General features: G+C 33.2%; 1 protein-coding gene across 1 annotated transcript in view; it reads left to right on the forward strand.

Moving 5' to 3' along the window:
• LOC129257172 (collagen alpha-1(I) chain-like) overlaps positions 1-14,801 on the forward strand; it is a 59,192-nt gene that overhangs the window by 19,024 nt on the left and 25,367 nt on the right. Inside the window, exons 13-33 of the mRNA XM_054895441.2 lie at positions 577-587; positions 1,558-1,611; positions 2,039-2,086; positions 2,641-2,694; positions 3,176-3,334; positions 3,841-3,885; positions 4,356-4,409; positions 4,683-4,736; positions 5,404-5,457; positions 6,033-6,086; positions 6,792-6,890; positions 7,095-7,148; positions 7,638-7,682; positions 8,104-8,157; positions 9,172-9,270; positions 10,301-10,345; positions 10,720-10,773; positions 11,366-11,410; positions 12,994-13,047; positions 13,596-13,649; positions 14,393-14,446. Of these exons, the coding sequence (XP_054751416.2) occupies positions 577-587; positions 1,558-1,611; positions 2,039-2,086; positions 2,641-2,694; positions 3,176-3,334; positions 3,841-3,885; positions 4,356-4,409; positions 4,683-4,736; positions 5,404-5,457; positions 6,033-6,086; positions 6,792-6,890; positions 7,095-7,148; positions 7,638-7,682; positions 8,104-8,157; positions 9,172-9,270; positions 10,301-10,345; positions 10,720-10,773; positions 11,366-11,410; positions 12,994-13,047; positions 13,596-13,649; positions 14,393-14,446 (1,244 nt within the window). The remainder of the gene's footprint in view (positions 1-576; positions 588-1,557; positions 1,612-2,038; positions 2,087-2,640; positions 2,695-3,175; positions 3,335-3,840; positions 3,886-4,355; positions 4,410-4,682; positions 4,737-5,403; positions 5,458-6,032; positions 6,087-6,791; positions 6,891-7,094; positions 7,149-7,637; positions 7,683-8,103; positions 8,158-9,171; positions 9,271-10,300; positions 10,346-10,719; positions 10,774-11,365; positions 11,411-12,993; positions 13,048-13,595; positions 13,650-14,392; positions 14,447-14,801) is intronic.

Below are 14,801 nucleotides of genomic sequence, written 5' to 3' on the forward strand. Positions count from 1 at the left end.
GTAAAGTAGTGTACAGACTAGAACATTCCATACTACCCTGTATGTGTTAGACTGACCTCTCTATTCAAGTATATTACGACCCTTTGATCATGGATCATGCATGCCACCAAAATTCACCCGTTCTTATTTTCACTCCCCCACATCCCAAGTTACCCTTGTTATAGAATAGACCATCTTAATCATCTTCCAACTACATGTAGGTCTTCTTCATGTTATACTAACATCTACTCAACCCACACCATCTTTAATCAACTAAACCACAAAGTAAAACAGCATGATTATCGCATTGAAGACTTGGCTCTATATTCTTCTCTTGTTCTATGTTTTTTGTGGCAAGTCTCCAATGAATTCATATCTTGATGTTAAAAGTTTCTGTTCGGTCATGGATTTCAAACTGAATGGATAGGATGTAGATTTGAGTAAGTATGATATAATTATTTCGTTTTTCATTCGTGAATACCATTATATTCTTTGAAAACGTTGGAAGATAAAAATTAAAGTACTTTTGTTGCATTCTTTTATTTCATCTCTTCTGCTGCACGATGGACACTAACCTTGATTGATGATCAATTCCAGAGGCTCCTCCTGTGAGTTTACCTCTTCATTCTCAATGAAAAACTCTATCCCAATACCACAGCCACACAATCGAAACCGTCTCCCTCATTACAATCAGAGTTGATGCATTATTTTCAATGGCATACCATTCTTCACTCTTAAAGTCAAATTGACTAGACCAGTAGTCAGCTGGGTGGAACTGACATAGCAATCACTGATAATCACATTTCTGACATATATTATAGTCAGAAATAACTCTGTTCTAGTAAAATACGACTAGAAAATATGACTAGAATAACAGTTGAACCAAGCTGACCCTATCAACCAGTGATTTTTACTGATTTGTTTGGAATGGTTTGTACTCTGTTTCATTGGTGTGACTGCAGCGGAAAGTATAGTTAGTTTTGATGAAAGCAAACAAAATGGGGGGAAAGAAGTTGTAAATTAAGAAATTTCTCTTTAAAAATTATTTGTAACATCACGCACATCTCTAATATGCAATACAATAGAAACTTTATAAAAAGTCACTTTCACAGGTTCATGACTGACATGACTGATCTATGACTAGATTTATTCAGATATTATTATTTATTCAAAATATTCACAAGTCTCGGCTTGGAAATAAATATTAAGGAAACCCATACAAGTTGATATCCATTGTATAAACGGTTAAAAATATATGGCAAAATTTAGACAAGAAAATAAAAAGGTGAAATATCAAAGGCAGGTCGTAGATTTGAGTTAAATGTGATGAGTATTTCAGGATAGCATATATATAAGAAGTATCGTAACACGGTGTGTGTTTCACAAAGAATTGTTTGAATGTCCATATTCACGGTATTCATGATATCTGTAAATTCATTGGTATGTGGCACCGAGTGTTACACCGTGAACATGCTGAAACGTTATAATTATACAATATAATTTCCAACGGCTCTTCGTTAATCATTATCCTATATATCAAAGACTAAACTTTCCATTATTCCTTTTGTTCTCGATCAGGCCAAAGGCCGACCTGGACCCAAAGGTGCTAAGGGAGACCCCTTCGAGATCCCAGTAAGTAATTTCTCTCAATATTTCAATTGACAATTTGTCCGTACTAAAAAAAAAATGAATGCAAATCTACCTAAAACTGATTGAAAAGTGAACATGTTTGAAGATGAATCATAATTTTGTCCAATATTATGGTTATATGTGTTTTATTGGTACTTATCGCAAAACAGCTAAAAGCCTACACTGCATGTGGTATTCATAATCATCTTTCTTCCATGATTTTTTCTAATTGTTTCAAGTGTGTGTAATTGATGATAATAACAGTTGCAGTAAATGTGGTGCAGTAATAACCACTGTAACTATTTTAGCATAGTGAGAGTAAACATTATAACATAGTGAGAACTTGTACTCATACGTGGAGATGTATTACATGCATCATTATCGTTAACAAAACTGTTGAAAATATTATTTGGTTTTCTTTTCAAACTAGCCTGGTATGGTCGGACCTCCTGGACGCCCTGGACTACCCGGAAACACTGTAAGTCATCAATATCACTATTATTATTATTATAATCATCATCATCATCATTATCATCATCATCATCATCACGTTCATCATCAGTGTGAATTTCAAGATCAGTAATGTAGCGATTAAATCATTAGCTTTTTAATATATAATTAAATGTTTTGTATTTTGGTCAATTAATAAATGTCACAGCTAAACGGTGGCAAGGTATTATCATGTCCATCCACCCCGTGTGAAAAAGGCCCAGAGCCATTTAAGGTGTGAGATATAAGTGACGTACAATTAATGTAATGCTTACCGTAGCATTGGGAAAATTTAATCATTACCATGAATTGGAAAAGAGAAGAGAATTATACTGATTGGTTTGAAAGTGGTGGGCTTGCTTTATTCCGGACCCTGTAAAAGAAATAACCCTTTTAATTTTGATTAAATTTTATTTCATTAGAATTCATCTTGAACTCCCATCTTATGCTCACATCATAGAGATGTTATAAATTTCTACGTTTCACATTAGTATTTAGGGCCTTTCCTATTCGTAATATTTCATTTTGATTCGTTTCATTCAGGGATACCGTGGACGCCGTGGACCCAATGGACTTGGTGGACCCCCCGGGTTCCGAGTATGCAATTACATGCTTTATATCTTCAAATTTTAGCAAGTCAAGCAATTAGTCTAAAAGCTTGGTATCATATTGGTAGACACAAACAATGTAGGTAGGAGTTTGGGAATACAAATACTAAATATGATCAAAAATTTTCAATGAAGTTTGTTCTTTTTTAATGATTACAGAGTAAGACAAAACAAGATTGAAAGTTTATGGTAATTGTGAGACTTAATTGACTATACTTGAATGCAATTTGAAAAGTGATTTGTAGTTTTGTCTTCTCTGTCTTCGTTACTTTCCCTTTCTTAGTTTCTTTACTAGTTATCATCCTTAATTGTTTACAATAGTTTGTTCATGTTCTTCTCCTCGATATCTTTCTTTCCCTCTTTCCTCTCATTTTATTCTTTCTACATGCATGTATCACAATTACCATGTCTACGTCAATTTGTTATCTATATTTTCATTTACAATGGAATCTCTACCCCTTATTCCGTAGGGAGGAGATGGTCGTGATGGTAACTCTGGAGGACGTGGACGCCCTGGACCCCCTGGACCCCCCGGACCACCTGGTGAAGTAGCTGCTCCTGCCCAAACATCAAAGGGACCAAGCTGGAACGCAGCCGCCTTCCCCTACATGCAAGGCAGTATGGCACAGGTAAAGAATGCTGATTGTTTGAAATAATGATTTTGAGAATTGGGGGGGGGGGGTGGTTATAGCGTAGAAATCAAATACATCTTCTTTACGTTTAACCCTATCTTTGATTTTCATTTAAAGCAATTTTATGATTTCACTTTTATTTGGTTATGCATTCTAGTATATTATCTATGTAACAAAATATTTACAAGTCATACTTTACCATGTTTACTCGGCTATCTGATGCCTTTGACCACAATAAAAATGAATGAAACAATTATAAATTATTTTTGTAAATCTTACTACTAAGCAGAGTTTCGCTGTCGTATTCAGAACAGTGAACCGTTATTTTCTTCCTACAAGCAAAGTGATGAACGTAAACAAATACCCTTCATTGAGATTCTCTGTTACATCCTATCGAATAGAACTGTCGTCTGTGTTTTTTTTACTTGGCTAACCTTTAAAACATTTCCTTTTTTCCTGAGTAAATATTCTAAATTTTAATCTTTTCTTCTGCGTATTTTCAGGGCCCACCCGGTTCACCTGGTTACGCCGGTACCCGTGGATCTCGCGTGAGTAACATAAACTACCCTCTCTATTCTATTTGATAAGACAAATATATTTAGGTTATTTATGATCACAGTTTTTATTCAAAAAAAGTGTCCATGTAATTCTTAGCAAAAAAATAGCAAAAGCAATTTTGCAACTTTTTGACAAGCTAATCATTATGTCATATATCAAGTTAACGGAATGAGATAATGTTGCTTCTATTTAGCCATCCGAGAGGAACTTTTCATAAGTGATTGGTTGTATGAACTATTTAAATGTATTATCGCATGCAAATCAATACAGGAGTATTTGAAAATTATAAGCAAAAGGCTCATTTGTTACCGCACAAAACGAGGTCGGATTGGTCAATATTGTTTTTCAGATTTCTAATTTCGCAGTCAGCATTAATATAAAGGTCGACATAATGAGAGGGCGCGATATCATGTCTTGGTCTTTGATTTTAATATCGAATGCAACATTTCTTTTCTAACAGGGCCCTGCAGGTATGCGTGGACCCCCTGGACCAGTAGGACCCACTGGACAAATTGTAAGTATTCATTTATTTATTAGTGTCGTGTCTTCTGTTTATTTATTAAAAGTTGATATCCAAATTAATAAAGTAACAATGATCTGGGATTCGTTTTTAAAGGGATATTACTGAATGGCAGACACAAACCGCACATCGCGATAAAGATCAGAATTAAATCAATCTATAGTACCTTAATTTTGATAATACACTTGATGTTGAGCATGCAAAGACTTTCAATATCACCCTCACTGATGAATGCTATTATTACTGTTGTTTTCTATATTTGTATAGGGATCAGCCGGAGGTCGTGGACCACGTGGTGGAGACGGCCCCGATGGAAACGATGTAAGTACCAAATAAAAATCATTTTGATATTATAGTCTTCACAAACAATCTGGAGAGCGTTTCATCAACATTTCTGTCCGACAAGTTGTCAGGTCTGACAAATTTCCTTGATTATGATTGGCTGAGAGCCACTGTTACCATAGTTACTGTCGGACAAAACAATACTTGTCGGATAAAACATCTGAAATGTACTTTCATAAAATGCTCCCAAGATGTTCACTAAAACGTTCAATATTCCAAATGTTTTTCCACATTGATTGAGTGGACCTCGTTATCTTTATATTTTTTTTCTCCTTGACCCACCGTCCCTCTCCTTAGACTCTCTTCTATCTCTCCCTCAATTTCCTTAAGAACTATGTTACATTTAATTCAAATTCCAATTGCAGCACCTATCGTTTTATCAAGATGAAAGAATGTGGATCAATTAATAACTTGGCCATTCGATGAAAATGATAAATATCAACAAGATTTCATGAGAAAATATAAATGCTATCATTCACTTCTTGCACCACCTTATTACTCTCCATGAATCAAAATATGCAATTTCTCGTACGATACATCATGTAGATTAAACATGGGCAGTAAAGTGTGAACGGGAGTTTATATTCTGTGAAGGTAGTATTGCACTTATTTTCAAACTCTTGTATTATTTTTGCTCGCCCAACAGGGAAAGAATGGATCACCTGGACAAATTGGATTCCCTGGCGAGCCTGGTAGAAATGTAAGTTTTATGTCTATATCAATAATTTTGAACGTAACAAATGGAATAACCCGTGCAATATACCAATCATCATCGTATGACAGATCAGATGTTGATAGGTAGTGCTAATGTTCTCATGCAAAGTCTATTTTTGTTAAGTATTGGGAAGCATCCACCTGTTTATAATATTTATCAAGGTAATCATATCGTGACTTAACAATATACATGTATATTATTTCGTTTTAATCTTTTTAAATTTAATCTATGTATTCGTAGATAGTGATATATTTTATGTAATTGACAGTTAAAAGTGTATGTATTAATTTGTTTCTTCACTCTTTGCCTTTATCTTCCGTAAATCTATTAGCTTAGAATATTGATTTATTATTCTAAATTACTTATCTGATTGTTTATCTATTTTGAATTTCGTGAAGTTCTTATCTATTAAGTCATTTTATTCATTTATTGATCTACTTACTCATTTTCTAAGTAACTTACTTATTGAATAATTAATGTGTGTACATTGGTAGATTGGTTATTCATTGACTTTCATATCTATCAAAGTAATCAGAAACTTGACCTTTATTTATCTATAGGGAGCTGCTGGAACGCCTGGAAGAAATGGAGCTGTTGGACACAAAGGATGGACCGTAAGTAGAATCTAATGAAGATATGAAATAAGTTTTCTTTTCCGAATTCACTAAAGGCGCTTGCATTTTGTAACCTCAACAAAAAGTTTCTCAAAGTTTTTGAATGCTCGTTTAGGTGTTGCAGACAGAGATAGAGTATGAATTGACAATTACTCATTGCCGTTAACATCAAGTTTTTCCTCGAAAAGGAAAAGGGCTGGGGTGAAAACTCATATAGGTATAATGCTTGTATATCCGGATTGGGGTAATATGAATATAGAGTCATTATTTGGTCTGTTTTGTTATACATCTCAACATTTCTCTAATGTTCAAAATATATATTTTATGTTAAACTTAGCTTGATTAAACACAAACTATCACTCTAAATGAATAAGATGAATATTAAACTTGGATTGATTAAGCACAGACTTTTACCTGAAATGAATGATATAGATATAAATATATGATAACATCACAAAGATGAATACCTCACTGAGGAAAATGAAATTATAAAAGCCAAAGCGTTTGTTAATACACAATAAAAATAAAATGCGCCAAATAATAATGAAGAATTGTTCAGTTTTCAGAAGTATAGAGATCTACATTAATGAAGATTGGTAAGCAACTTCGATTTTTGAAGTTTTTTTTTCTCAAGATTATAGTGCTCACTGTGACAAATCATATTTGGCTTTGGAATATTTAATCACATGATTTATTTTTTTCAAGGGTACATTTGGAAGGAAGGGTGCCCGTGGAGACAGGGGTACAGCTGGTACAGCTGGACTCGATGGAATAGGAGGAGCAGTTGGAGCAGTTGGAAATACTGTAAGTATATATTTCGTCACAAATAATTACAAATCACCGATCTGTCTATTAGCATATCAGATCAGATATTTGTTGTAAAATAATGCAAATAAACGCGATTGAAACTAGGATGATTAGTCAATAAACATTTAATGAGTTTATCAATACATTTTTGTAAGTTGCATGATCTTGATGTATTTTGCGTGTTTTTCATTCATAACGCAGGGTGCTCGTGGACTTCCTGGAGCAACCGGACAGACTGGAGCGAAGGGACCTGTCGTAAGTTTCCATTCTATCTCATTTACATATTCAACTCATTCAATTTAGATGGGTAGAAGTCCTGAGATCCAATGACAGGTTCTCTCCATATTCTTTACGAGGAAGCTTTTGAGAGAAGTGAATGAGGTGGTAGATTCGTATAAATAGCGAGGTTTACGCATGTTTAGTACTATTGATGTGATTGAGCATTAGTAGTTCTTCGTCCAAATGTTGCCCTCGTTCGTGTGTGGGGGAAATAATGATAGTTTGGGCAATATATTTTCGTCATTGATGGAGATGATCTGTATATACGAGGGAAGGACAGTTTGTTTTTATAATCTATGTGGAGTGAGGTGAATGAAATCTTTCAAAATCGACCAGCAGTTGCGGACTTGCGGCATAATATAGTTATACTTACAAGTCTGTACGTCAGTGTCGATAAATGGGTTCACCCTAATGTCAGGTAATAATCTTGTTTTGATCTATTTTCTATCTTTTTTATTTGCACAGGGAGAACGCGGTAGCACTGGTGAAGTTGGAGACAAAGGACCTTTTGTAAGTATCCGTTAACATAATGTGTCATCTTTGTCGCTCTATAATTATTCGTGCTCATGACAACATTGCGGTAGTTATGGATAATGAGATTCGTGCATCTTGAAATATAATAGCTTGCATCAAAAACAGCTCCAAAAAATCTAATATAGTTGGCTTTATTTTTTTTTTATTCTGGAAGTTTTTATGTCAGCATATAAATTGCAACAACTTTAAAATATGTATTGATTTTAAGTTAAGTTAATCCTTGTTTAATGCTCTGCGTTCAGTCACATTTCATATCATAAATCGCCATATGGACTTGATAAATTGACATGTACACTTCCCGAATATCACATTATTTTCACATCTGAGCCCCAAACTATCTACCATTTTTTGGGTCATATGATTATCCTTCTCCACTCCTCTCTTTTCCTTCTATCAGGGAAATACCGGACCTATGGGTGTTCCAGGAGCAGTTGGATTAACTGGAGCTAAGGTAGTATTCTAATCCCTTAACAAAAGGAATCGAAAACATATATTTTGGGAATTCTTGTTCCAATACGAAATATGTTCATTCTAAAGAAAATGGAATAATAATATGATTTAAACAGATGAAGAAAAATCAGACAAACAAAACACTGAAAATTTGATCAAAATCGGACAACGAATAACAAAGTTATTTTAAAGATTTGCATTATTCCGGTGAAACAGTTATAGGTATGTCTTCATGAATATTCAATGAACAAATTGATGATGTCATATCCCCACTTATTCTTTTGTATTTTATTATATGAAATTAGGTTTATTCATTTTTTTCTACCAAGAACTGAACAAATTGGATTGACAACTGATTAGTACATTTGATATTAATTGCTGCAACTTATTTCATTATAGAGGAGACACATGATTCACACATGTATGAAAAAATGAAACAATTATGATTTCATGAAATAACATAAGAAAAAGGAAAGTGGGGATGTGACATCATCAGCCCACCTAATGAATATTCATGATGACGTGCATATGACTATTTTCACAAAATGATGCTAAATTTTAAAATTCAATAACTTCGTTATTTGTTATCCGATTCTGATGAATTTTTCAACACTTTGCTCTGTGAATTATACTTTATTTATTAAGATATGAATGTTTTCAGCCTGGAGTATCCCTTTAAGTACATTGAAATTTGAGTAAGAAAGACTTAATTCGAATAAGTAAAGGAAAATATTACTTTTGAAATAAAATCTAAATAAAGTAAAATAAAATCACAAATGTTGTTGTTGGAGCAGTAGTAGGAGTAAAAGTAATGGGAGTGATGCTCTTATCAGTCTTATTATCTAAAATAAATTTTGGATGAATGATACTCGATTTGACTATTCAACCCGTATTTATTTTTACCTAACTACTGTACACATTTTATATTATTATATGAATCTGGATGTGATTCGATCAGCAGTGGTATCAATTATGTATCTTAATCATATAATAATATATTTGTGTTCGATTGCAGGGACATGTTGGAATTTCTGGTGAGCAGGGAACCCCTGGTGCAGTTGGTATGATTGGTGAGACTGGAAAACGTGGAGCTGCTGGAGCTGGTGGAGCACCAGTAAGTACTACTACATAATACTCCTGGTGGGTGTTTTATAAAGCTGTTCGTTAAAGTTATGAGCGACTTTAAGAACGACTGGTGATCCTTTCTTGTGGAAAATGGTATATTCATTGGCGATGGTTTAGCGCGTAAGAAAGGTTCACCAGTCGTTCTTAAAGTCGCTCTTAACTTACGAACAGCTTTATGAAACGGCCCCCTGACCTGGTCGGTTTTTATAAATTATTTTGTTTACTTGCGCATGACGATATGAGAGCGTGAAGTGTAATGTACCAGAATTTGAGGCCTATGCATTGTGAAATTTTGATAAATTATGGCTCTATATCAAAGGGAATCATTTAGATTGTGGCAGATGTAGCCTGATTTGTAATCAAAATCTTGTATCATCATTATAATCATGTTAAATACTAATTGACCTTAAACGCACCTAGCAATCCATTTTGATTTATTAAAAAAGAAAATAAAGTCAAACACACACACACACCCTCACACACAGTGAAAATTGATTAGTATCCATTCCAGACAACGACGATAACCTCCCCATTTACAATGAATGTGAGTTGTGACAAAATGAAACGAGGAACAGACAATTTATCTAGTAGGACACAGAGCAGTCTTGGAGGCGCATAAGGCATTTTAGGCTCTATATTCGTTGTTCCTTTTTTTTACATTGCCATATGATCATTTTAATCCAAAAGAGCTATCACCGACAGACTTCGAGGTTTCGCCAGCCCGTCTAATCTCTTAAATTAATGTTATTTTGTATTTTTGTAATTTGCGTTATAATTAAATTCAGTTCATGTAATATCCTCCCTTTTGTCTCAAGATTATTTAATGTTTGTGTATTGTATCACAACATTATTTGTTTTACTTCATATATTTATTGCTGTAACTCCCTACACGTGAATGTAAGCATTTACTTGTATTGTATCGTTGTTTATTCTGTTTTCACCGAATCTTGATCACTTTTTCAAAAATTGATATTCTAAATGAGATTTTTCGTACTATTTTTCCCCTCAATTCTTTTTAGGGAGTACCCGGAGTAAATGGAGATAGTGGAGCAACAGGAGAAATTGTAAGTTGTTAGTATATATATGTTTCGTGATCTATTATCAAAGAGAGAGTAGGCCTAATGTATGTACAGATTTTTCACAAAATCAGACATTGCATTAACATGCTTGCAATAACAGTTATCACGTGATTTTTTTTTCTCTTCCAAGACGTGGAACCAATTTATGTAATGATATTAACATTTAAACTATTTCACAGAACAAATGATATAAACCAATTGATTATTACGTCAGACCTACCGCCTGATAATAAAAAAGATTATAATTGGTTTTAAAGTTTTGAATGCTTGCAAGAATAAATCATAATAACAAGCCAGGTACATTCCATCATAGTTTCTCAATTTGAAATTCATGTTGTTTTTCTTGTGTTTGATTGCAGGGACCTGCAGGAGATATTGGTTTGCCAGGTCGAGGTGGTGCACCCGGAATCCAGGTGAGGCTGGGGATCATTCTCCCACTTGCTTCAGACTTGAACATTTCTGTGTTCAATTTTTAATCTATAAAAAGTTTACCCAATATTGGGTAAAATGGGAACATGCATGTTTGCTGGATAAAATGATACCAAATACTTTGTAAATTTTACGCAATGTTGCGCTGAAATTTACCTTTAGAACATTACATGCATTTCACCCAGTATGGGGGGGGGGGGGAATTGCACAGAAAACATGCAAAATCCCATTCTACACAATATTGGGTAAATTTTTACTCAATCCTTTTTAGTTTCTGAAATTAATACATGTTGTATAGTGACACTGAAAAAGATAAATTTGGCAAAGATAAAACAAATGAATGAAAGACTGAGATAGAGGTGTTTTTAAAATGTTGTTGGGGGGATGCTCGATACATAACATGGATAGAATAGGGTCTAAGGATTTTTTACGTGATTAAGTTATTGTCGTATAGAAATGGTGAAATAAACACAAGGCGTTGGGTTATAATATTTTGCATTTCGGTGGTTAAGTAATTAATCAATATCGGCTCTCACTATATATTGTTATAAGAGTATACAACATTCTGTCTTCTAGGGCCCAACTGGTACCGAAGGAATCGCAGGTGAACGTGGAAATCCAGTAAGTACTAATAATTTGATAATGAATTGACTTAGGTGAAGCCTGGAATTCAAATTTACATGTAGCATCACATTTATCCGATATACTAGAATATATATAATCGTATTGCCTCACAAATTGGTGAATGAAACAGTACAACGTATTCCAGGTCCCTAGATACTGTATGAATACGCAGTATAATGCACTGTAAAATATATCGGGTGAAATTTTAACCAGCACGAGGGTAATTATGTGTCCAACCAATTTTGGGCAGTATTTTACCCAATGCAGGAAGCATATTGTCCAGTAATGTTAAAAAATAAGCAGCAATTACTTTAGAATTGGCAAAATTTTCATCACATTTGATAAATACAGATGCCCAAAAGAAATGCCCATGTTGGTTGGACACATAATTACCCTCATGAAGCATTTTTACCCAATATTTTTTAGAGTGTACAGCCACTTTGAATACCTCCAGCCCAATACAAAAATAAGGATCTGTTCACAGGATACAACACGTTTTACCCACCACAAAAATAGGAAATATCAGCTTCTCTTTACAATATTCATATCAAACTATTTTTAAGAAATGAAATATTTACATTAACATCGAGTTTTCAATTAAGATCAAATTAACATCATAATTTCTAAAGCATTTTTCACGATAAAATATTTTGTAAATGTACGAAGACTGTCATAATGCATGCGACCATATATGACAAGATTTTTGTTGTGTACTAGATCGTCATGTTCGTTTCCCTTAAAAGAAATTGACTGTATTTGTGGAAGCTTTTTTATAAAGGGTTTCCTTTTTTTACATTTTCGTATTAGTAAAAATGCATTTTTTTTTTATTATGAAGTTACCAATACTATCGAGACATACATGATGAAATATCGCCTAAATTAAATTATTTAGAATGTATGCACTGCGGATTGCCTGGGATGAAGAGCAATATCAATATCTTGTTCAGTCATAAATTGATCATATATTATGCATGTCAACAATACGCTAATATGAAATTTTGAAAAATAACATGATTAATAGAAGACTGTAAAATAAAGAAAATTTTTGTTTTCATCTCAAGAATGATAATTGACGTACTTGGTGAAAATTGTTTTATTTCTTCGTTGAAGAGTGAATGAAATGTATTAAGCAATGGACAATAGGATTTAGAATTCAATCACTCTAATGTCTAGTATTTAATGCAAAAAAAATCAGATTCCGGTGTTTGAAAACCAACCATTTTCAGATGTTTTATGATAAGCGCCAGGGTAGTTTAAATGGGGCAAGGCGGTCTAAAAGTGATGTCATTCTTTTTTTCTTCCTGGAATTATAGGATTGTATTATAGTTTTACTTTTTATCACCCTTGTTTATTTTTAAAATTTTCCTTTCTTCATGCTCTTTATTTCTTCCCTTTATCTTTTGATTTTCTCCTCCATTTGAATTTGTTAACAAATCTTTTTTTTTTGGGGGGGGGCGGTCACCCCCGCGTGGCATTGCTGACTGCGTGTACACGTACGAAATAAACACACTTTGTAAGAAAACATAGGAGGGAACCTAAGTAGAGCACTGGACTTACTTTTCTATTATTTTTCTTGAAAGGGGTTGATCGGATTTGTTGGTACTCCTGGTAACCGTGGACTTGCAGGATCTAGAGTAAGTACACTCCAAATTGTTTTCCGTCTGTTCGATTGGCAGTTTGAATAATGAATGATAATTCTTCAAAATAGTTCATTATACATGCCTATATTGACATTATCTATTATATATTTCCATTGAAAGTCATGTTCATTGTGATTTTAGCATGATGATAATTATAAGCTCAATTTCAACATTAGATAATTATTTGATATATAAGACTATAATATTTATTCATTCAAACATTAATTGTCATTTATTTGGTAATAGATTATTCAGTTGAAAAAATGTGAAAACTTTGATTACATAAAGGGAGAATGATCCCGCGATGTCTAACCAAGTTTTTATTATTTTCACGCATTTCATGAAATATAGGCCTATGTCCTCCAAAGAATAAAAAAAAATCACACTTGATGTTCGATTTTTTTTGTGTGTGTCTCTTTACGACTACAATAATAATAGCCTACACACGTATATTATTGTGAGATTGTGGGAGAAAATATACAATAATATACGATAAGCTAGAATGGTAAGAAGTTAATTGGTATATTTTATTTGTTATACAGGGTCAGCCTGGACCAGTCGGAGAACCTGGACGTGTAGGAAGCCAGGGAGAAGCAGTGAGTATAACAGAGGCCAATGAATAAAAATAGATTATGATATTGAATCCATAGGGAGTTTAATGGAATCATTAAAAATAAAGATCAGTCAGTCATTAAGTAACTTCTAATATACAGTATATCTTTACATAGTTGTCAGTAAACTATAAGCGAATTGATATTTCATCATGGTATCCATTAATGATTCATGCAAAATGCTTTTTTTTTTTTTAAAGATTAAAACATGTTAAATATTGTTCTCTTGTCACTCATTTCAGATTCATACAAAATGTTAGGTATGAACATGAAGAATTAGATTTTTCCCAGGTGTAAAATTTTAAGAAATATTGATTCCCATGCCATAGTCATCATTTTATACAGATATGAAAATTCCTTGTGCTTTCGTTTAAAACGCAAATCTTGTGAAAAATTTGATATCTTCCCAGAAATTCTGCATAAGTTAAGTCATATTATTGGACGAATTATGCTTTTGTTTTCTAACAAAACGATATATTTATTATCTGATTATTTTTTCTCTCATTATACATTGCAAATTATTTTTCATACAAATAACAAACGCTTAGATATGAAATATAGGCCTAATTGTTTAGGCCTATCTATGAAATGTCCCATTACGAAAGGGTTTATATTTTGATACATGGATTTATCAATTTTCAATTTGCTTGTAATGTGTAGAGTTTATGATATAAACAACGTTTTTTGCCTTTTTTAAAGAAAAAATTATATATTTTCATTTTCTACAGGGAGAGCAAGGTGTAACCGGACAAAGTGGATCTCGTGGACTTATGGGAGAACCTGTAAGTTCTGCAATTTAATATAATAAGAATAATACAATTGATAAAAAAAATGCAATGATAATTATAATGATAATTATTATTTTGACATTTAATCACTGAATGAACAAAACAGTTTATCAGGCCCCCCCCCCCAAGAAAAAATACTGACTTTGACGTTTTCTGGCGAACAAACTTTTTAGCGTAGACATTTTGCTTAAACCTTCAAAAAGGGTAAGATAGCTCTGGGAACTTTTATTCAATTTATATGTAAATCCATACTCGATTTACCTTCAATACCTTTATCATACTCGACAACAACTCTATTAAAAATATTTTAAAAAACACAAAAAAATTATATCTAACAATTGATTTTTCT

This window comes from Lytechinus pictus, chromosome 3 (assembly GCF_037042905.1).
Source record: "Lytechinus pictus isolate F3 Inbred chromosome 3, Lp3.0, whole genome shotgun sequence".
Classification (NCBI taxonomy): domain Eukaryota; kingdom Metazoa; phylum Echinodermata; class Echinoidea; order Temnopleuroida; family Toxopneustidae; genus Lytechinus; species Lytechinus pictus.